Genomic DNA, 26,104 nt, shown 5'->3' with positions numbered 1-26,104 from the left:
TTAGGCAGTGCAGGGATAAATTAAAACAATTGAAACGAGTATATATTATAAAAGAAAATAATCACTAAGATAAATATTCAATAGTAAATATATTTAAATAGCTATATATACTATTTATATAAATATAATAAATAATAAAAGCCAGTTAACGAGTTGATTCTGTTAGCTTCTCAAGCAACAGTTTTCGCAACTATTCCTGATCATCCTGATATGAAAGAGGAGCGTGTTCCAGAGAGTAGATTGTTTTTGAAAGGAGGAGTGGGTAAAGTTAGAGAAAGGGGTGGAATCGCAGCAGATGAAGACTTTTCGATGGACGCATCAAATAGAAACGTATCAAAGCCATACCTTAACCCTTTCAGACCTGAATTTTTTTTTGCGTCCAATGAAACTAAAAAAAAAGTTGTAGCTAGAGTAGAGTAAAAAGGCTAAGGAAAAAATTATGAAAAAAATCCTGGTTGTCAGGTTTATAAGAAAAAATAGTTTTTCTTTTTGTGTACAAATGTGCACTTCCGTCCTACGTAATGCTCAGACTACTGTTTAAGAGGTTTCATTGGAATTATAAAAAGTTTAGTTTATCAATGTTTTATTATAATATTTATAAAATTATATATATTATTATATAAAATTAACAAAACTTAAGTACAATTCTTATAATTATTAGCAAAAGAGATTTCTTCTTTGTGACAGGCAACTAATTGGCACATAGGTATATAAGTCCTTCGACCCATTCAAAAAGCATGTTTCATAAGTTTACGTATGAAATGCTAAGAAACAGTTTTTATCTTTGGTAAGGCAAAGGTGAACTTTGCATTTTATACATTTAATGGTTCTTCCCTTGCATCCAACCATTTTGCACCGTGTCTCAAGTCCCTCATCGTGTGCAGGGAAATACCCAACACCGTCTCTTGCTATATCCGCTACAGGGCAAACCTCTCCTGGTCTTCTTGGAATAATTTGCGGTATTGAGCTACTGCCACTGGGTCGTCCTCTTTTACCAATTTCATTCCTCAACACCAGACTTTCAGCCAGGTGACGACGAAAGTGAAGCAACGTGAGTTGTTTATTATTTGGTATGTATAGCAACGCATTGTCAGTTTGGTACTCTCGGTACGCCTGCACTACAGCTAAATCAGAAGCATGAAATATAATGCGAAGAGTCCATTTTTTCGATTTTATGAAGGTTCTGTAGTAGCTCATGCGTTGATCTAAAAGGTCAACTCCCCCCATTGCGTGATTGTATTTCTTGACCACTTCGGGGCGTTCAACGTCAATAAATTTCTTGTCTTTCTTACACCACCTTTTGACTAAGTCTTTTTCACCAATACCAACAAAATTAGAAGCAATATGGGTAATCTTATTATCCAGCCACTTGACCACAGTTACATCTTCGTCAAAACTACTTACTTCTTTAGAAAATCCTCGAGGCTTTTTATTCATTTCTTTATCGCTTAGTAGCGATGGGTTGGAGAATCTATTTATACGAGCTGTGCATGCAGCCATAATGCCTTTTTGTTTCATGATTTGTAATAAATGATATGACGAGAAGTAGTTGTCAAAGTACAGTTCGTGGCCCTTGCTTTCTCCAATTCTCTTAGTGAGATGAAGAACAATAGCTGCTCCGTATCCAATTTCTTCTCATCAACACAAAGTTCTTTTTCAAGCGGTAACTCTAAACATCGATTCCTAACTGCATCAAATATTGGTCGAACTTTGTAAAATGCATCTTTGCGGAAAGAGTTCCAGCGAATAGGGCTTTCAAAGCGTCCGGTGATATATCGGTGATTTTTTTTATGAAAATGTAAAAAAAATATTTTATTTCAACATATAACATATATCTTATATAGCATCAACAACAACCACAATAATAATATAGTTACAAACATATACAAAATAGATTTTGCAAATACAGCTAGAATACTTCAGCAATCGTAAAAACATCGTTTACGCCTGATGTGTACATTTGTGTACAAATATAAAAATTGTGATAATTGATACAAAAATAGAATAATAAACTCAAATTATATGTTACTTATGACCTTGGGAATATAACACATCAACTCATATTTTTGCAGTGCGTATATTTAACAATTTCCTACTTTTTAGAAATAAAGATGACGAGCTTACCCACTTAGCTCCAACTTCGGTCAGCCACTGATCAAACCATGTCGAAAAAGTCACAAAGAATGCTAAGAGAAGGCGTTAATAGTATACATTTTTGTAGTTAATAGTGTGGACATATGAAAACAAGCGTTCTCAATTGCACTTGTAGCGAAATAAATACCAAAAAAAATTTTATATTTTATGTGTACATTTGTGTACGCAGGGTCTGAAAGGGTTAATCCATGCTACATACCCACTATGATCTGTTTAAAGCGCGTGATGAAAAATAGATATATTTATATATTATGGAGATTGGAAAGTAATGTCGCTATTTCAGTTAAATTCACATGACAACATTTTTAATAATTTTTTTTTTATAATAAACAATATATTTCACCTTCGTTGTCAACAACCTTTTGCCTATCTAGTATATAAATTTTCAGTTAAATTCAATTGGTTTTTCTGTAAAATATGTCGAAAGAAACGACACTACTTCCCGGTACTCCTATATCGTATTTCCAGATATGAGGAAAATAAATGTAAAAAAGAGAAATTAAAATAAATATCACACGGCGTCATTGTCCAATTGAAATCCGCACAGTTTTTACCTATCGCGTGGTCGTCATTTCCCCTCTGTAATTGAGGAAGGCGGGGTCTCATTTAGTATGCGTCTAGTAAATCCGGAGGTCCAATGGATACGGTAAGGCTAATGGCCGAGGGTTTCCAACCGTACGTCAATATTTGATGAAATTCGGACCACGGTCGCGGGCGGTTGGGTATACTTTAGTCATATCTACCTATCCACCCGTTAGCTACCCTGACATCAATCCCGAACGAAAGTAATACGGTACACATCTAAAAATATACTTAAATATATATACTACAAAAGCAATGGAGTCGTGTCAGTACTAAAATTATTATGCAGTAAGATGAGAAACAATTGAAAATTTAATTTGAAATATATAATAACATTGAAATACATGTTTAGCGAATTCATCATCATATTCTATTATATATTCTATTTCAGCCAGTAGAATTCCGCTGCAAAGCCTCCTTCAAAAATTTGCCAAGATGATCGGTCTCGCGCTGATCGTCTCCACTTCCGCGGCTATCTATGTCGTCGATCCATCAAGCAGGGAACCTATCTATGCCGCGTCTACTGGGTATTCGCCGCACAAGAACCTTTCGACCCCAACAGCCTTCGATTACACGAGCGATGAACCCCGCTAACTGCCATTTCGGACGAGAATTTTTTTGAACTATGTCTTCGACCCTGGTACTTTGCGGATCTCCTCATTTTAACTTTTACATATTATTATGTCCATTGATGCAAGCAATGGACTTGCGCTACAAGTATTTCTTAAAACATTACCAATTAAACTTTAAAAGACCAACAATGGCGGATTGGCGATCGCAGTGTGGTGTTATGTACTCAGAGGACGCTACTGTCCGTGCTATGAAAACTTGTATGTGAATAGTAACAATAGTGTATAACATTGTACACCGGGAATCGAATCCAGGGCCTACCTATATCTTAGTCCTCTACTACTGTGCAACTTCAGCTGACTTGGATTAAAAGTATATTCAGTGAGTCGCTCTAATACGCAAAAATGATTATTTAAAATATATTCATTGTTTACATTTATGTTCCTAGACATTCTTTGTTGATTTTACAATTAGAACTAATTAAACAACTTCGATATATGGATGAAATTATTTGTTAAATTCAAATTGTGTTCTACTGGGAAAAAAATTATGAAATTATTTCTTTACATTCATAATATATTTTAAGGTAGGTACTGACTCATCATGATATCTCTGGAACTGTAGAATTTAGAGACTTAAATTTTTAAAGGAATATTTATTTTACTGAGTATAAATCAGCTAAGAATTATATAGATTCTATGTTCAGAAGTGGGCATTGTAAGATTGAAACAATGATGGTAGTCGTATCGTATAGGTAAATCAAATATTATTATATTGACAAATGAGTTAATATGTGATAAGAGACGAAGTTTTCTGTGTCGACTTATATCGGTACGATCACAAAGTGGCCATTACATTAGCGAAGGCATTATCCCGTCTCGGGCATCAATTTGGATCGCAACGGCATATGTTAAAGAGGACATTAAAATAATTAGATCGCTATCAGACGTTATTATATGAATTTTCGAAAAATTTTAAATGCTAACAACGGAGATAAGTCGGCCGTATCGTGTGGACGGTAGGCCCGAGTTAGACCACGGAACTGCCGGAGGGGCTAGGCGATAATCGCGTTCGAAATATTAGTCCTTTGAAAGAGCATGCATCGATAACCACTCATTATAATGATTGGTCAGTAAACGCCGCTCTTCGATTTTTTGGACGAACGGGAGTCGTGAACTTAATTTGAAACACGGGCCGCGGGCGGGGTACGCATGCGAGCCAACTATCGCAACCAAAATTACCATCCTCACAACTAACCTCAGACTTAAAACACCTAATACACAATTAACATATACGCTACTCGATAATTCTTTTAGAGATGTGGACAGAAATTATCTGTGTACAACTAACATTTATTCCACCTTGCGTATTTACGACGATAGATATCTTTTCGAAGAGTTACTGAGTTACGCCGCCTTCAGACATTCAAAAAACCTTTCTGAAAATACTTACAAAGCCTTACGATAGACAGAGAGATAGATATTTAATGGAATCAGGCGTCACCTTGCGGAAGTCCATCCTAAGTAAGAAAAGGACCAATATTTAGCCACTTCCGCACATGCAGTGGTCGTGCAACAAAGTACACCGCCCGCTAGCCCGCTGATAAATGCGTATGCGGCAAACAATGCGAATCACACAACTGCCACCGTTAAACCACTCAACACGCGTTTCACCCCTCCACGGGACATCTACAGGAGTTATGTTACATCGATTAGTGCCAAACACAGAGAGAGATAAATATAGACAGATTTCGGAATATTTTTTTATATATCTACTTACATTTATTTGCTCACTCATCACGATATCTCTAAAACTATAAGGTTTAAAAACTTGAAATTTTGCACAAATACTCCTTTTAATAGTTAGAAATTAGCTAAGAAGAATGAGTTATAGGTGAGGTTTATGTACAACAGTAGACATTCTTCGACTGGAACGATATGATATTGTGTTGGGCTTTATTAAAACAAGTGTTACAGCATATTGACGACTAAGTCAATATGTGATCAGAGACTTAGTTTCTTGTGTCGATTTATATCGAGATAGACACACACTGAAAGGCATAAGCTTTCCCAAAGATCGCTACAATGATCGTATAGTGCTACCAACATCTAGCGAATTTCCGCAAGTAAAATTAAGTCTTTTATCCTAGTGAGGGAGTTATCCATACCGCATCAACTGAATCGTGCTCTCCACTTGTTAATTTGTCAGCCATCGATTGCCAATGCGATGTGACTCGCCTATTGCCACTTTGCGAATCTCCTCATTCAACCTCGCAGCAAAACTTCGAGCATATTCCTCTCCATTGCTCTCTGGTTGACCTAGAGTCTTAAAAATCAAATCGAAAGATACCGCGTCTCAGATCTAATTGTCATCTGGCAGCACACATTGGTCAAAGACATCTCTAGACACTGCGGTATTTTATGACATATACATATAACCAATCATTTGTATAGTACACTGAAAATAGTTTCTGAAAAATCATTTTGCGAATAAATCGTGTCATTCAAAAACAATTGAAGATTGCTAGAAGCAGAAAAACAAATGTTTAGTCTTCTAAGTAGATACATACAAACTTTTCGAATAAATTTATAGCTAAACTTGTTATTGAATATTTAATTACTAATAAAAGTACAATTTAGAATTTGACAGCATACAGCTCTGTGTTAATATCAATCTATAATATGTAATATTAATTAGAGTATTACATTGGAATAAAACTGTACAATGAATTCTGGCAGTTCAGTCTTAAGGAACAGACAGTAAACAAATACGAATAGTCAGACCATATCGCTTGTGCATCCGATGGCAGTTGGATCTGACGATATAGCGGGGTTTCGATGCTAGCAGAGTAAGTACGGTCAACGTAACGATCTTTAATAGACACCTATGACTTGCAGTGCACTTTTTTTTTTTAATGGTTTCCGCTGTTGTGGACCTCTCGTTCCCCTATCTCGTGTGGGACAGGGACTTTTTATTTCTAGTAATTTATTCATATTTTTTATTATTATCATTCTTCTCTTTCATATATCATCTTATCTGTCGTACTGTTTCTTTCATTCTACAATTTTCCCAGTCTTTCTCTTTCATTCCATTAACCATACATCCATTCTCAACCACTACATTCTAGGTTTCCTTACTATTTTATTTTGCAGCATTACATTTATTGTTCAAATATTTAACACGTATTTTCTTTATAATTATCATCATGTATTATTCTGTTTCTTGCACTATTTTTGGTACTACTTTATCTATTTTATTTCTATATTTTAGTGTTTTTTTATTGTTTTTATAAGTTTGTTTTAGTGTTTTTATTCATATTCAAGTCTATTTGAATCTATTACTGTGTTTTATTTTTACCTATTGCATTTGTCACCACCTTCCTGCAGTAGCTGAGGAAGCATTTTCTCTCCCCTTCGTCTTGCATGATGGCCAAGATGTATGCAGTGCACTTGTTTCCATTTATTATAATTTTGAATACATTCTTTTACGCTATTTATTTATTAAAAAACCATTAATTTTTGTACCGGGTCGTTTCAGCCCATTGACGCTCGCTGCAAGTCATAGACATCTTCCAAATATATTTACAGGGCGATATACGATAATCGCCACGCTTGGCTAGCGATTGCAAAGTAGTGTTATAGTACGCAAAAAACGCTGTCGCCTATGAAACTTGCTTGTTTGCAGTGGTAATTATATATATAATTAAAGCATAAAGTGTAAATTAAATACAGGGTGGGCCATAAATTTTTGCACTTTTGAAACATGTGTAGAAATAAAAGTACAAATGCTATTTTGTTTATGATTTATTTACCGTAATTATCATTTAATAAAATTTATTTTTTAAAAATTACATCGTCGAGATGTGCTCCGTCTTGCCGTTGGCCCTTTACTCTCACGATTTTGAAGAATTCAAGTGTTGCTATTTGCAAAAATTTTTGGCCCAGCCTATATAAGGTTGTATCGCAAGAATAGAAATCACGACCTCCGTCAATATACTATAAATTAATTGACAGTTAACGAACTATATATTCACCAATATAAATATTTTACATCTATGAATAATAACGGTGAATATATTAACAAAACTGTAATGATTTTACTAAATCTAATTCTCAAACGAGTTGAAGTATCTGCGATGTCCTTTCTCATTCTGCCCCGGCCCGTGTGACCGCAAGCGGTGTCGAGTTGCGGCAAAAGTTTGTTATGATGAAATCGATAACAATATTCGTAACAATAAATTAACCATTCATAATGTAATACAAAACAAGATAGATGAAAGTAAATGTTTGTGTTCGTATTCAAAATTTACTTTTAGCTTATTGCTTAGCTTATTATCTTTAAAGCTATTTATGAGTTGGAGCGACGACATAGTTATGGTAACGGGAAGTCGAAGTCGAAGTGAAAATCAGGGAGGAATCAAAAACCTCCCTGATAAGAGAAGAAAAAACCAAAGAAGAGTTCCTTCTACTCTGTAGAAAAATAATAAGTATAGCAATAGATAGAAATAAAAGCTAATAAAAATGTAAAAGAGTAATGACGGATGTACAAAAGGCGTTACAGAGCGAAATGGAAAGACAGAAGAATTGTAGCAAGAATGAAAAGAACGAAAGATCATACGATGTATGAAAGACGATAATGAAAATAAAAAAATATGTGAAAAAATTGAATAATGTTCAATAGTCCCTGTCCCACACAAGATAGGGGGTACTAGAGGCTCCCAATAGCGGGGGCCATAAAAAAAAACGGGAAGTCGATGAACAAGGACAGCGCCGGACCTGTCAGACCTATGCCTTAGTATTCGTCCATCGGCTGAAGCAGAAGAATATTTCTACAAAGGCGACATTGAATGTAGATTTTATAACACATGCATAAGCAGTGTTTATAGCTTACAGCTATATATATATAGTATGTACATCGCACTTATAACGTTAAGTTAGTTGGATTAGTTCAATTATAGTGGCTTAATAAACATATCTTGGCTTCGTTACATGTTTCCACGAAGCTATTGTTCCTTGGTAGGCAAAAAAGTCTGTTTCAGCTTTTAAATGATAAAGGAGACACTCACACATACACACATACAAATATTATTAGGCATCAATAAAATTTATTCACTTTCCTGTCGACCCTGTTTCCAATATGACTGTCGTGATATTAAACAATATATTATACGTATGTAAGTAAAAAAAATGCCCGATAAGGGTGTCAAATAGAAATGCCAGATTTGACACTAGGTCGTATTGTATGATCGTCGTTGCAAATGACATATACAGTTTGTATAGAGAGGTGTCAGTTAGAATTATTTTATAACATAAATGTATAGAGTTAATCTTTATTATCTTTTATAAAATATTTTTGTATCTTTTATATAGCGTTGTTTTTATACAGGATGATTGTATTAACGAAGTGATTGTATAATTCAGTTTCCTATCAATTAATGTATGGTACACTTTATTTTTATGCAAATAGACGCCCACTGTAGTCAAGTACTTCGCTGCTTGAATCCAACGACGTCCCGTGACTTTATGTCGTCGTTCCACTATTATGTAGTCGTTTGTGGTCTTCAGTCAGGAACTTTTCGACTCCAACTGCTATCGTATACATGAGCTATATACCCCGTTACATAAAGCTCTACCGGTGGTCTTGGTTTTTTTGCTGATCTCCTCATTTCTAATTCGATCTAGCAGCGAAAGTGAGGATATCCCTCTCCAATGCCCTCGGCGTGACCTTGGGACTTCTTATTACATCGTGTTGATGATATCTTAATAAAAATCGTTTTAAACATATCTAAAACTTTACACGCAAGTAGACGAAAAAATCGGCCTGTCATATACAAATAGAAGAAATAAATCTGTGTAAATGTTTTGTTACTAATTTAATTTCGTCACCTTTCTCTCATTTCGAACTCTTTCGTACCGATTAAAAACTATTCGAGCTATATTCACACCTTCGCTTTTGTGAGTAACAAAAGTATAGTGTTTAAATTATTCCATTGAAATGCAATTCGCAGGTTTGTCACGGAATTGACTATCTGCCACAATGTCAATTAATAGTGATACGATTCAATTAGCAACTGGCGGTTTCCGTCTATAATTCGAATGTTAGATCCCCAATGCATTGCTAGTGCATGATTTATCACTTCCAACATTCACCTAGCCACTTCGTACTACGAAATAATCACTTACCATGTACATATCACAGGGCCTCGTGTACCGATGTTTATTAACGCGACGCATCGGATATATCCGACTGTAAAGTCGAACGGATACGTAATGCGAGAACGGGGGCTTCGATCGAATACCATCGGTGACGAATCGAATCCAATAGCTCTCTATAAAGGTGCAAACTAAGCGAACAAAAGTGCAATTGGCCGCGACTATGCAATTAGAAATACTTGTACCATCTTAAATCGCCGACAAGTTTAATAACGACCGTAAATGCATTCGCTATAATCGCTGTAAATTAATTGCATCGCGACCGATCGCTGGAAGCGGAGGGAAGCGGGGGGAAGCGGATGGAAGTTGCGGGAAGTGGGGGGGGTGGAACAACCGCACAGGGCTGCGAGCGCAAAAAACCACCGACACCTCCGCGAGCCGAGAGTTTATTTACATTACATTTATAACGACAATAGATCATAAAATTTTATAGGGCATTGAAGTAAATAAGAAAATCACTCAAGACCAACCGGTCCGCGTATCACGTCGTAAAAACTATGAATTAGAAACGTGAGAGAGTCGATGTTTTAGTAATACGTAACATACATTGCGTTATTTGTTCGGCTGTAAGAAATTTATTTAATACCCTTAAGCGTTGGATAGCGAAAATTTATTTTCTTTGTCTTATTAACTGATGTCTCGGTACCGGAAATGTTTTTTTTTGTACTCTACATATTTTATAATAAAAATTTCAATTCAATATTTACAGTATTAAGAGAATTAGAGTACGCATGAGAAACTACGTATTAATTAAATTCAATGGATATAAATTTATATAATATCGGAAAAGCGTTAGATTAGGAACTTTTTTTACTTATAAATGTCTCAGTACCAAAATAGTGATTGTTTAAATTAAAACTTTTTTATTATGAAAATATCGATATATCATCAATAATTAAGTTATTAGTGCCAACGTATTGAATTTAAAAATAATATTTTATTATTTATGAACGTATTTTTTCTGCCGTTGTTCCAAAATCAAATGAGTCCTCAATAGTAAGCAGAGTTACAGTGACCATTTAAAGATATACAATGATTCATTATTTTATTTCCATTCCTGAACGTTCACAGCTGAATATATGCGTACCCTTTTTATTCCCTTCATCAATTCAGGCATACTGAAGTCATATTTTTTTATAAAACCGAAAATTTTCTGTACCCCTATGTCAGATGCGACCGAAACATTTCAGTCGAGTTGAAAAGGGGTAAAATGTACACGAAACGACGGGCTTCGAGTTTGCCTTGTAAATAATATTTAGCTGGATACGGTTGGAGGGCGGATCATGAGGTCCGAGGACTCAATTAAACCGCACCGGGCAGGCTTTTATGAACTTTCGCTGTGACCTCGCGTCGGATTTTCAAATAAAGGGACCCACTTTACGTCGGATAATTGAGAAGATTGAACCGCAGAATGGTCTCGCTGCTATACGTCCATTTACACATATTATTTTCTACTTTATACTATTCACAGTGAAATAGATTCTAAAAAAAAACCCTTCTTCTTTTCCGCCAATGCTGAAACGGGCGATTCAACATATACCCTAAAATCGGCACGATTATATGTCTAATTTAACTACGTCGTCTGACCTAATGAATAACCTATCACTGCTCTACGTCTATTTACACATATTATTTTCTACTTTATACTATTCACAGTGAAATAGATTCTAGAAAAAAAACCCCTCTTCTTTTCCGCCAATGCTGAAACGGGCGATTCAACATATACGCCAGAATCGCCACGATTATATGTCTAATTTAACTACGTCGTCTGACCTAATGAATAACCTATCGCTGCTATACGTCCATTTACACATATTATTTTCTACTTTATACTATTTACAGTGAAATAGATTCTAGAAAAAAACACCTTCTTCTTTTCCGCCAATGCTGAAATGGGCGATTCAACACATACGCTAAAATCGCCACGATTATATGTCTTATTTAACCTAGTGAATAACCTATCCACGCCATATCTAAAATGCCTAAATATCCTAAAATTTTTACTAGTGTATATTAACTTCTACGATTTTAAAAGCCTAAAAATTGAGTCGGGTATATTTTTATTATCAATTTAATAAAATATTCTTAATACACTTGTATTGTAGTTCCTGGATTCGGACAGCGATGGGAGATAATTCAAAAATCCTTTAAGTTTCATGTGATGAAATTTTTAAAATATATTCCATGTTTGTCTTCTATTATCAACAGATAGGGTTTATTTAAAGGATCAATTATAATTTAATTTTTTCTAATCCCAACAGCAACTGTACTGCCAGAAATTATTAGCCTGCCGCATTTAAAAAATGAATTGAACAACAGTGTGATTGGTTTATTTATTCATTTGTGGACATTGCAGCCTCATAGAAGCCCACTGTAGGGCATAGGCCTATCCCAAATATATATAGGGATGTATATATCATAACCACCAAACTTGACATGTTGATCGCAGTGTGGTATTGTGGTATACAGAAGACGCTGTTGCCTTTCTGGAAACTGGTTTGAGGGCAGAGGAATCGAATCCGAGGTCATATATATATATATATAACATATATATCATGTTATTGTGTACATATATAGAGCGAACACCCGAGTTATGGAAAAAGTTTGAGTCTTCAATTCATCAAAGACTTCATCGCTTAACATAAGGCGAGACAGGTCAAATGCTTTGTACATAATCGTTTTAAAAATTGGTAATATATACATCTGTATAGGTAGCTTGCTCACGTTTCATTTATTGACATAATTAATTTATTATGACTATTGCAAATTGGAGAATTGTTCGTATTACATGTGTCGTCTTAAGGAGTTTTTGTTCAAAGACATGCCGGCTTCCTTTATAATTGAAATCATATCCTAGAGTGTATTGAAGACAACTTCTCTATTTATAACGACCAATTAAATTATCATATAGTACTTGTTTTTTATTACGATAAAACAAATAGCACAATTAAAATAATCAAGTATAAAGAAGTAATGCGTACAAACGTAAAAGGCACTTTCGGTAATTGTAAATGTAAAACAGTTTATACCTTTTGTATTCGCTTGGGTTGCTTCGAGTGAATTAATTACTATCCGTATATGGTAGTGAACGACGAATGATTTCTATTTCATATAATTTTTTTTTCTTAAATTTAATTGCCATGTCTTACCGATAATATTTAATCTGTATTTCACTCATGACATATCTTTGCCTAAATCTCTTATTTAGTAACAAAGACCGGCTCAGGCTATAATGTTAGTATCCTTTTAAATAACGCTACCGAAACTTCTGTACCGCGCCTTAGTAAAGTGCAGCGAGGCGGGAGGCGACAGGAGCATGAGTGTCGTCGCCGCGAGCGTTGACGGTGGATTGACGGAACGGCCGATACCCCTCCCCCGTCTCACTACAAACATACCTAAGGTGAGGTACAGCGGTTTCGGTAGGGCTACAAAAAGCATTCAAGCTCTTCGATTGCTTTGACGACAGCTTCATGGAATAGCACACAAAAGGAGGGGCCAGAGTACAGAAGACACCCTAGATAATATTTAAACTAGACAAGCTTCGTTTCGGGCTGTTACTTATATATACATGTATATATATATATGTATATACGACTAATAGTCGATCATATTAAAGGAGTCGCCAATAATGTTTTATTTTATTAATCTTTACGAAATTATCAGTTACAGATGTAAAAGCTTCAATATGAGCTTTTGGCACTAAAAAATTTCAGTATATTATAAATATATATATCTTTGAAACATGCTACATTAATTTTCCTTTGGAAATGCGATACGCAATTAATTTTCCAGAACAAACTATGCAGAGATGTATAGTAAGCAAGAATTTATTATGATATGTAGTTATCTGTACATTAATTAACAGTGTATTTACAAAGATTTTACATCAATAACCGATCATCCTGTATAATTCAAACAGTGTTTGCCTGATAGTAATCGAATTCGCGAACTTTGATCGTAATTCACGGTTTTTAACTTCTTGACAACCGCAACCAGATTACTTGGAACGTATAAACAACGCAAAGTAAAGAGGTTTACCGTTCAGTCGCAATTTGCTTGCCTTTGTTTCATTTAAAACGGCGTTGGCATATCAAAAAGCTATAAAATTCTAACCGCCTCCATTCGGATTGAATGCTCAATTGATTTCGTTCAATTAGTCGGAAAATTGTAGGGTACAGTTCAATACAATCTAACCGCCTCATGCCTCCTGTCTTGCCTTGTTCACATATACTACTAACATAGTATTACCATATAGAACCTTTGCAAGAAATATTCGAAAACACTGATGTTAATTGAAGCAATCTGTAATTCTATTTTCAAATTAAATCATTATTAGTATTATTTTTGTATGTATGTATATATAGTAATGTATGTATTTGTTTGTACACCTTAAACTGCCCTCTCCTTCATGTCTCTCATCTCCATCCAAAGGTTGTCTGGTAGAGAATGCCTCGAGCGATAAAACCCTCTTGTACTATATGAAATGTTCCTTTTTTTCTCTATTTACTGTATATGGTGTATATAAGAGCGTTAATAAATAAAAAAATAAATATAAATATTATAATAAAATAAATAATAAAAACATGGGGTTTATTTCACGGCTATTCTGACCAACAAGGCGTCTCGCAAATGAAGATCGCATGCCAATAGAAATAATAATTTCCATTATCGAACTTCATATATATATATTTAAAAAAACTTTACATGATAGCAGTACATATATATAAGCATCTTCTTATTAACTTTTAACTTAAAGTCTGAGTGAGCTATTTAATTAGTTTGTTATTTACTGTATTGCAGATAGACAGTAACAAAAGGCAGTAAGAAAGTACAAACTTAGAAGCTTAGAAATATAAAATTAGTTAGAGTTGTTACCTTATAACTATCTCACTGAGAACATATAATGATTTATAGTCAAACAATGAAAAAACAAATAAAAATAGAGACATTACTAAACAGGGATCAAAGACTATGGTTTATACACTTATATTATGTTTGTTTATATATTTATATTATGGTTTAAATTGCATTGTATGTACTTAATAATTTGGAACGAAATTCTTTTTTAAAAGATATGAGATAGCACGAGAATATATCACTTCATATATGTTAATACATATATGAAGGGCGAGATCCACAGAAGAAACAAAGTCACCGACGTAGGTCTAAAAATTGCTCGTCTTAAATGGCAGTGGCACATCTTCCAATGAGAGGCCGATAGCTTCGACCAGTGGATAGGCACCCAACTAAATTGACCAATGACCAATAAGGCCATAGTAAAAAAATTATTGTTATATATTTCATAGTGAATACTTTATACAGGATGATAGGATAAATGAGCTGCACATTCACATATTTAAAGATATTACTCGTATAATCAATCATCCTGTATTTTATTTATTTAAGAAATTTACTATCAGCGGATCCTCTATAGCAACGATTCTTCTTTTTAGATGCTGGGCGTCCACTGGTGGCCTATACCTCCTCCAAACATCGCCACGATGGCCGATCATTACTTAATTGATTATTAATAATAATTAAATCTTACTTATGTCACAGTTACGATTTAAGATTAAATAATATAAATTTTAACAAAACAAATTATTGTATTACAAACAGTAATCTTATTTTATATTGAATTTAAAACTCTGCGATGTTTGATATTGTTTTGGTAGAATTGTAATATTTATCCTACCTAAAAACTACATACATTAATTTCTACCAATTAAATATTTATAATCACTCTAAATATAGACGGATATGGGACACAAATTCATACACTAACCACTTAATGACATTGCAGAAGAATTCTTTTATTTTTATTCTATATAAGCGAAGCATTTGACCTCTGTCTCGCCTAATATTAAGCGATCTTGCCTAAAATAAACCTATTTACTACCGTCTTGAAGACTCCTTAGTTTTTTTTTTACTATGGCCCCCGCTATTGGGGGCCTCTCGTACCCTACCTTTGGTGGGACAGGGACTTTATGGGCAATTTTATTTATTCACATAATTATTTTTTATTTTCATTCTCTACTTTCATACTTCACATATTCTTTCATTCTATTCTTTTATGTCACAATTCTGCTTTCTTTCCCTTTTGCTCTGTTTACCTTTCTTTCATCCTCTTTTCATTTTACATTTTCTTAATTTATATTTTTATTGTATCACATTTTTATCTATTCTATATCACAGTTTTATATTATTTTATTTTTTTAACTTGTCTTGTTAGTTTCTATTTGTTGTTTATGGCTAACTTTTATTTCTTTCTATTGCATATTGTGTGATTCTTTTGCAATAAGAGAGGAATTCTTCCCTGGTATACTTTCCGCTTAACAGGGAGGCTATTGACTCCTCCGTGATTTCAACACCAGACCGGCACTCGAAGCCGAGACTTCTTAGTTATAGCTGGAAATAATGACGCCTGTAGGTTGTTTCACTCCTTGGCGTATAAAAGTATTAGCAAAACGCTTAGTACGGGCAGAAGGAATTTCAACCATATACGGACGATCCGTGTGCCTTATTGTCCCATGGAAGAAAGATGTGGGAACTATTTGGTGTAATTTCGATGCACACTCTCAAAAAGTTTTTATAAGACACCGATAATATGCTTTCGCTGATGCTCCAAGCTCTGAAGGTCAAAGCAAGTTATAATCCTCTTGGCTAATCGCCGTATGGAGTCCAGAACTTCTTGGTGCTTCGATACAACCCAAAGTTGTTAAATTGTTTGTACACGTTCACCAGAGCGTAACACGTGATATCTTATAATAGAGGTATCGTGTAGACAACTAAGTCTGTTTTTACAAGAATCCAATTATAAATAACTCGGTTGTTATAATAAATCTACAACATTTTTACAACATTTACGTATGTAATGCACCTCTAGTAGGAATACTGTTATTATAGCTCCGTGAGGTTTCTTGTAAAACATTATTTAGTCGCGATATAATGTAGTGAAACACGCAATACGTGAAAAAAAAATTGTCGCTTGAGTTAACAGCTTGTACCTCTAATTATCGCCGGTTTCTTAGAACTTGTACTTACCCTTAGGCGGATATGGTTGCGGCCCGCTTGTGCGACGGATAGAGATATATCTTTATATCTTAATCGTTCGATATCGTCAATTCGGTTCGTTTCGACGAAAATACTAAATTATTTCCGTATTCCATTTTTAATTTAATATTTTTTTTTATATTCAACAATGTGACCTCCGTGGAGGATATATTGTTTTCGATGTGGCGTCATAAAACATTTTTTTTCATGTAGAAATTCAGCTATAAAAAATAAGTTATTAATATATTTATTTCGACCATTTTAATTTCCTACATGATTCTCTTTTCAAATATTTTATCATAGTTTCAGTTGTAGACCATCCAGAGGTTTCCGCTATAGATTTTCATTAGAACCTATTAAAAGCGACCTTCATACAGCGAATACGAAAACCTTAACAATATCATTTGTCCGCCTTGTAATTCACTTCAGAACCAGAAGAGCTCAGCATCTGCCGGTCTGTCCCGTCGGGTTTTAAGGTACCAATCTGTATATTTGTGAGTGATGAGTATAGTGAATGCCAGTAAGTTTGATGGAAGCGAGGACTACTCGATGATCGAAGGTGGAATCCTGTTCCTACCTCGGATTGCCTTCGCTGTACAAAGCGTTTTGTTAAAGGATTTATGTCTGATCACCGATCCACACGCGTGGTTTGTTCCGATGTATTTTGGATGGAGTGACTGTTGCAGTGAAGCCTGCGCTTATAGCTTCCTCCAAATCTTTCATGTCTTGGAGGAAGTACTGAAGGAATCGCGAGTTGCATATGCTATTGGATTAGTTCTACGCGCTTCATGTAAACAAAACCACTTCAACTCGCAAATCCACTGAGGTATGTAGGTTTATTTCGTTCGTGTAGAATTTAGTGCATAGTTCAACGAGGAACTGTGAACGTATAAATAAAGATCGAAAAGATAAATTACTTCGTCCAAACTGAGAGATATTATTCGATGTCATATCTGAGTCGTTATATATTACTAATTAATAACTAAAAACATACTTTTTTGTTTAATGGAATCAAGCGTTACCTCGCGGAAGTCCATCCTAAGTAAGAAAAGGACAAATATTTAGCCACTTCCGCACATGCAGTGGTAGTCATGCAATAAAATGCAGCGCCCGCAAGCCCGCTGATCAATGCGTATGCGGCAAACAATGCGAATTACACAACTGTAAGGAAGCGGCTAAATATTGGTCCCTTTCTTACAATATATTTGATAGAGATAAACATTAAAAAAAACACATCATCGAATTAACGTAAGCAAGTATTAAGATCTAGAAATCAATGTAACATCTAGAAATAAATTTGTTTAGAATTTGTTTACGGTGGAGGTAAGAGAGAGAGAAATAAAACGACGAAATCTCTCTATACCCTAGTAAAGAACTTTTTTTTTTCTCGTACCCCCTATTTATGGTGGGATAGGGACTTTATTAGCATTTAATTTATTCACTTAATTATTTTATTTTCATTCTCTTCTCTTTCATTCTTCACATAATCTTTCATTCTGTTCTTTTATACAACAATTCTGCTTTCTTTCCCTTTTGCTCTGTTTTACCACTCTTTCATCCTCTTTTCATTTTACATTTTCTTGATTTCTAGTAGTGAAGAACTTATACCTGACAAGGAAAAACACCAGCCCATTTCTGGAACTGGATACCTAAGAGTTTAGATAGAGAGTAGTATGGTTGGATATCGCCAATGCATTGCAAAGAGATATATAACGCGGATAGATGATATAATTAAGTTTGCTTGATGCGGGTAGCGCAACTCAACGCGTGTTTCACCCCTCCACGGGGCATCTTCAGGAGTTATGTTACACCGATTAGTGCCAAACATAGAGTCTCATTTTTTGTATTTTAAAATTCAATTAAGCCCGTAACCTTTAATATAGTAAACGGCGTATCTAACTTGACACATTGATGCGCGAAATGTCTATGTCGTTGGTCTACCTAGTGGGATCTAAAAACGGCGCATCTACCGTTTATGATATACCTATATCAATGAGAAGTTACGATATTTACGTATTTTTGTTACATATGCTTCAATATTCTAATTGAAATTAAAATGATAACAAATAAAAAGTGTGAATATTAATATATGTGAATTGTAAATTACGAAAATTGAATTTTTTTTCATAAGACGCTGAATAATTTATTCTCCTGTATATAAAAGGTCTCTGATATTAGACGGCATAGGATTGAAAACTATTAAGGCTAACACAATATATATAATATGTATTTGGTCATTTAAAAATTATATATTTCAATCCATACGCCCCCTTCCAATATCCACTGCAATAAACAATTCAATTCATTTCTTTATTTATTCATGTAATTATTTTTCGATAATCTATAGCATTCACTTTTGTAATGTCATTTTTTATTTTCACAATAAATTTAACAATTACATTTAATATTTCAGAATTTTTTTTATCGCGCTTCTATATGTATTTACTTAATCATAGGCTCTTAAATTGGTGTCTTGTATTATTATTTACGACGCCATAAAAATGTCCAGATTTTAACATTACCGTTCGTGTGACCACTTCCTCATCCTTACTCCATATTGGCGTCCTCTGGTTTTACGCCAATATCTTGGTTGCCGTATTCTCCAGGTCAATGAACCTTGCGATTGCATCTTGAGTCTTGTGTAATACACGCACGAGTTCATGTGACATTATATCACTACCACCGCATGTTTGACACTGTCATCTAGCCCGAGGTCTGTTGTAAGTCATGATGCTAGAGTCAAGAGTCCTCACGATGACGTCCATCAAGTTAAAAGCCTAAAGAAGACCAGTGCAAGGCCCAAACATAGGCCTTAACCAAACATATCTATCGCTGCATAGCTGCCCATCCTGTGGAAACTTTTTTGTAAGATGTAACAATCCTATATAATTAACGTATAAAGTGTGAATTATATAAGATTGTAGAATCAAACCCGTGACCATAGCATGGTTATTACTGCTCAATTGGTTCTTATTTTAATTATACATATAGCTTTGTACATATATAATTATCTACGTGTTTATGTCTTTTATATAAATAAATATATAAAAACACTGCTAATGGTATTATATATCAAAATAATGGGAATCAGAGATGAAATCGAACTCGCAACCTATGATCGCAGGTCTAAATTCTTAACACTAGGCTATCATAGCTCGAAAAAATAACACGAAATGTTTTGGTTTAATTTTGTCTAAACGCCGACGCTAAGTGCAAAGCAAGACAAGCACATTTTTTTTCCGACAAATATGATTTTACATTTACGTTAAAGCAAAAACAAGATTCATATTGAAGGATAATAATTAAATAAATAGCAACAATTTCAATTTTCCTAACAAACGCTCATATGAAGTACGTACGATAGAATTAAGTCTTGATACAGTAAATTAATTTTAGTAAATAATCGTTTTTTCTCATTTAGACATGAAAACAATAAATAAAGCTTAATCAATTAATCATATGGATACGTATTCTGCAAAAAAAATTCGGTTACACCGCAACCGACAAACAGATAGTAAATGTTGTTTGAAAGAAAATATGGTGTTAGAAAATTGTTAAAAAAGTAGTAAAAATAAATGTAAATAAATTAAATAAAAATTATTTAATATCGTTATATTAAAATTTACCGGTGATTTGGTAAGGAAGGCGATGAACGGCAGATGATATGACACAGATGAAATACTAAAGAAAAGCACGAAAGGAGTTTAAGATAGAAAGAGAAGGAAAAATAAAAATTTTATTTGAAAAAATTATTTGCCCAAATATGTAACGTTCTTACCGCCCAGGATCCGCGGCAGGAATAAGTCAAAAAAACAGGCTAATAGCTTTTGAAACTTATGTAGGCGGTAAAGAGTACATCCAGTATTAAATAGAAAACAATTTATTTTTCTTTATGTAATTCTATATACCCTTGCGATAAGGATTATATATATATATATAATTATTATAAATGAAGCCAAACATTCATAAAAGGTATGTATGTATAAAAAACTTTTGCTAGAAGTAACATAATCTTCTTCAACTGATATATCCAAGTAAGCGATCAAGATATTCTCTTTATTATACATTGATTTATTTTCAAATTTAAATCTTACAAAAAATGACCACTAATAATGTGTGAAGAAAACCACTCGCTCCTAGACATAGGCATCCAAAGATACATATGGTTGCTGGCGATCGAATTGTGGTTTTATCATACGCAGACGCTGCTATTCATCCTATGTAAAGTTTTTTCTGATCAATGACAATCCTATATAATTAATACACAAGTGTGAACATAATACCGTGTCACGGGAATCGAATCCGCGACTTACTAACGCTAGTCTCATTCTTTACCTCTAGCCTTTACCACCTATTCAATGCAATAATTTCTTTTATAATTCCAATATATACCAGAGAGAAACTCGTGAAACATGTGTGGTTTTGAATAACTATTTTTAGCTACTATTGATTGTAAAATGTTCACAATATTTATACAACTTATACCAGCTAATGGGAAATCAAAACAAATTACTGGTGTGAATAATTATTATTATTATTCCACCATACCAGCGAAATCTAAAACACCGATCATAATTAACTAACCGGCATCTTAATTATTATTAGCAATGCTGTCATATACGTGTGCAATTATATATATCAATCAATACATATATTATGTACTTTAGTGTACATAATTTCATCAAATATGATTTTTAAAAAAATTTCAATTTTCGAAAAATGTCTCTCATTATCAAATAGCATGGTTACCCCAGATATATAATACTAATGATTTATTAATTTAAATATATAATCGATCGATTCTACATGATTTATTGCAATATAGATTCAAGAGACTTGAGGAATTGGATATCGGAAGGTGCTATACTAAACCACGTTCAAGTAAGCTAGGGGGCTCCCAATATTATTGAGTGGCCGCTGAGCTGATAGATCACTAACGCAAGACCACCTGAACCTCGGTTTATACTTCCAAACGCGTTTAGAATTCTAACTTAAGAGCGGCAGTCAGATGCGAAACTTGACTTGATCGGCTGCCATAGTCTGTCTACCACCACTTAGAAGAGAAAAGAAGTAAAAAAACTCCAGAAATATTTCACGTAAATAATCACACTGTTATAACGTATATTGTTGTATGCTAGTTATTTGATATAGCTTATTTATAAGCGCTCACTAAAAATATATTTAAAAGTATTAAATCTATATATTTACTTTAAATAACATTTCTCTTATATGAAAGCATTCAAGTCTAAAATAACACTAAAAGCCATTTCCGTCGATCCTTTTAATAACTTAAAACAAGGCTTGCAATAAACTCCATCTTTGCTATGTCTCCTCAAACTTGCGGAATATATTATTGACCACAAGACAACAGTGAAGTTTCTACACCAAAAAGTATCATCAAAGTGAACCTTCGAACACCGCTTTATCACCGCGTTCACCGTACCTAATACCGGGTCCGACGGTAACTGTGCAAGTGGGTAATGCTAGCTCAGTGATAGAAGACTAAGATCATCAGGTCGCGGATTCAATTCTCGTGATACAATTTTAAATTAGTCACAGTTAATTATATAGGATTACTAGCTGATCCCGCAAACGTTGTTTTGCAAAAAAAAATTAAAGTTTTTAATTAACAAATGTAAGATAAGGGTTGATCGTAGAGGGGTGAAAATTTAGGTTTTTATATGTATTTTTGTATGCTGTTTCATAATAAAATAAAAACCAAAAAAATTGTCTAAAAAATTAAAAATAAAATTTAGGGGTGGACCAACCTTATCACTTAGGGGTATGGAAAATAGATAATAGCCGATTCTCAGACATACTGAATATGCATGTAAAATTTGGTAAAAATCGGTCAAGCCGTTTCGGAGAAGTTCAAGTTCGAACACCGTGACACGAGAATTTTATATATTAGATCATTACACATAAATATGTTTACAAGAGATTAGACAGCAGCTTCCTCTATTTACCACAATATTACACTGCAATCGCCTACCCGCCTGCCATAGTTATATTATGATATATCCCCCCATAGATATCTCTGACCATTACATTGCAAGTCTTGTTGCACCGCATCCAGCAAACTTAATTATATCATCTTCTACGTTATATATCTCTTTGCAATGCATTGGCCATAACCAACCATACTACTCTCTTTCTATACTCTTAAGTATCCCGTTCCAGAAATGGGCTGATGTTTTTCCTTGTCAGGCATAAGTTCTTCACCAGGGTATAGAGATATTTCGAACTTTTATCTCTCTCTCTCTCTCACCTCCACCGATCTTTCTAGATGTTACATTGACTAGATCTCAATACTTGTTTACGTTAACTCGATGATGTGTTTTTTTTTTAATTTTTATCTCTATCACACATATTGTAAGAATAGGACCAATATTTAGCCACTTCCTTACAGTTGTGTAATTAGCATTGTTTGCCGCATACGCATTTATCGGGCTGGCGGGCGGTGCACTTTGTTGCACGACTACCACTGCATGTGCGGAAGTGGCTAAATATTGGTCCTTTTCTTATTTAGGATGGACTTCCGCAAGGTAACGCCTGATTCCATTATCTATCACATATATTGGCTGCCACGGTACTGATGTACAGATTTCAAATTTAAGAACTATAGTTAAATTTATTTGTATTTCTCATTGAATTCACTGAGTTTAAAAACTGCGTTATTACGCGTTACAGATTCGATTTCTGAACATACTGTTATGTATATATAGCTACAGCTAAAAATAAAAAAAGTTATGTATTTTTGTCACACACATTTTTTATTTAAAGAATTAGTAATTCTATAAAGTAGAACCGATTTATACATTATTTTTATATTTCAAATTCAATGTATCTTTTTTCAAGTACGCATTTACACGCACTTTTGAAACGATTATTTTAACATTATAAGTAGTATGCTACCACCGACTCGGAAAGCCGAGAAAAACCGTAAAGAAACTCAACAGTTGCACTTTTCAAATGAAATTTAAACCTACATTACATTTTTCAGTTGAAATTATAGATACTGCATTAACATAAGTATAAACCTTAATATTAAATTGTAAAAGAAATTTAAATTCGTTGTTTTGTAGTTATTGTAAAAGTAAAATTTTGATTCTAATTAGAATCAATGTGTGATTCAAATTGCATATATTAAAAATTCTAATATGATTGAATTAAAAATTATGTATACATTTTTTTCTCTACTTCCTTTAATGTATTTTCTTTATTTAAAATCACATGTGTATAACTTTAAATATACAATTTTTGTCTTAAATTTCCTATATGAATCTTTTTATTATTTCATCTCTATTATCAAAAACACTATGTAGTATGATATTGTATTTAAAATTTCATAACTTCATACTAATTTTTTAACGTCAAATTACTAAAAAACTTGTAATATTTTAAAGTTTTTATTTAATATTAACATTAATTATCACAGTGTACTATTGTTGAAGTTTTAACTTGTCGATAAAATCTAATATTTCATATTTCATTATGAATAAACAAAAAATGTATTATGTGAAATTTTTCGATACCAAATCTTCATTTTTGATTAGTTATTTGACCATTATTTTTTAAGTTACAAGTATTATGCATATATTACCTTTCTTAATATATCCTTAACTAACTTCTTGTATTTAAAATATTTACATATATTTTATAACATTTGAAATAATTGTATTATATATAATTAATTATAAACATAATCTTTTTTCAAACTCTACAGAATATATTTACACATATTAAACCGCTATTAATTAATTAACTTCAAATTAATTATATTATAATTAAATGTACGGCAATCATTTTTGATTATTTAAATTAAATTAATAACTTCAAATATAAACTTTAGTGAGAAGTATATATTTATATACCATATAGTGTAGTTAAAGTAATTTAAAAAACTTTTACTTCGTAACAGAATTCTTGTTACATATTAAATAAAAACTATATCATCTATATATATTATTAAATAATACCGTAAAGCATTATATATCATTTAATGAATATATATCTAAATATATATTTATCATATTAACGGTAGATGCGGCGTTTAGGCCTGCATTTTTAACATAGACATATTTAACATAATTACATAGCACTATGTAATTTCACTATATTAAAACTGACTAAGATATCTGAATTTAATGTATATTATCATATTTAATTAATATAAAAAATAGTTTGCGTGTTTATTCATTTTTTCTTAGATAAAGTACACGGCGACGGGCTTGTATGTTAGACAACGTAATGAGGTAACTTTTAGTTTAATTAAACCTATAATTTATATAATTATTGATGTAAAATAACTATCTTTTTTAGGTTACGTAATCGTATTGTATGTACTTTTTATAAGATCGATGAGTTTAAACGATTTAAAATAGTATAAATGAATTATATTATAGTTTTAAGTAGTTGAATTTACACGGGTGTTATGATTAGTGTTTATAAGTGCGTTGGGGTTATATTTGGTCTCGAAGTGATGTTCATGAAGTATTTTAATTATTGTAATTGAATGTCTGTTAGTTGTTCTACGAGTGCGTTTATAGTTTATGTGATCGGTGAGGAAGTGAAGGCAACAAACCTGCGAAGCTGGCGGATAAGTGTAGCCGAATTGTGCGTATGCTGCCATTGGGACGATCATATGGGCGGCTTCACAAATAACACTGTGTTCTAGAAGTCTTAATGGACTACGAGTTTGTTTACACGTGATTATGTTTAAGATTTATCACAGAGTTGGAGCGAGGCCGGGCCATCGCTGCGCTCTACGGGCCATGCGCGGGCGCACATCGCATGCCTCGCTCACCTACGGGACGGACGACACCTTCTCACTCTCAAATCCGGACACAGACTGGCGCGCGGCCGACCCATTACGCCCCTCCGACGAAGGACTGGGCCGAATTAGCTCCGCCTCAAAGGCGTATCCCGTTCCGACAAACCAATCCAACACACGACTCTACGCCCTTCTATAACAGATAGCTGACCTCATTCGATCCCCTCTCGACGCTTACCCCGCCTTCCGCCTTAAAAGTGGAGGGGAGAGGGCGTCAGTCGGCCCGGCCCGATCATGTTTATGGGTTTTCGTCGAGACAGTCTCGTTCGGCGGTGGACAAACAAATCTCTCGCAGCAAAAAATGGCCCGGCCAAGAACAAGTTGTTTCACTTCGATTTACGGACGGAGCCGCGTTGTGTCGGGTGTCCGCGTTATCGGTGAGGCCACCTGTGTACGGGTTTCGCTGAAGCCCATTCAGTACTACACCCATACATACGTACATCGACAAGTGATAGCAACGCGACGATAGGTTAATTGTTCCGATATTTACATTTACCAACCGCTCCGACAAACTTTTCACTGTCTAAAGCAAAAAAATAATTAAATGTAATTATTACTACTTCTTTTTCGTGTACCACAAGATAATATTTACAAATAATAATAATAATCAAAGAAAATCCCTACACTCCTTTTCGGGTTTATATTGACGTTAAATGCTAGAGACGAATTTTTTATTTAATTCTATAATTACTATGGAAAA

The 26,104-nt window shown here is 33.8% G+C and overlaps 1 protein-coding gene across 1 annotated transcript in view; it reads right to left on the bottom strand.

The window, feature by feature from the left end:
- LOC137923156 (homeobox protein caupolican-like) overlaps window positions 1–25,409 on the bottom strand; it is a 100,666-nt gene extending 75,257 nt beyond the window's left edge. The window contains exon 1 of the mRNA XM_068766705.1: window positions 25,156–25,409. Within this exon, the coding sequence (XP_068622806.1) occupies window positions 25,156–25,215 (60 nt within the window). The 5' untranslated portion in view covers window positions 25,216–25,409. The remainder of the gene's footprint in view (window positions 1–25,155) is intronic.
- Between the last annotated feature and the right edge of the window lie 695 nt (window positions 25,410–26,104).

This window comes from Battus philenor, unplaced genomic scaffold (assembly GCF_028537555.1).
Source record: "Battus philenor isolate CCGP_79_NKW_IND1 unplaced genomic scaffold, ilBatPhil1.0.hap1 SCAF_1, whole genome shotgun sequence".
Taxonomy (NCBI): Eukaryota; Metazoa; Arthropoda; class Insecta; order Lepidoptera; family Papilionidae; genus Battus; species Battus philenor.
This window is presented reverse-complemented; position numbering and strand designations above follow the sequence as displayed.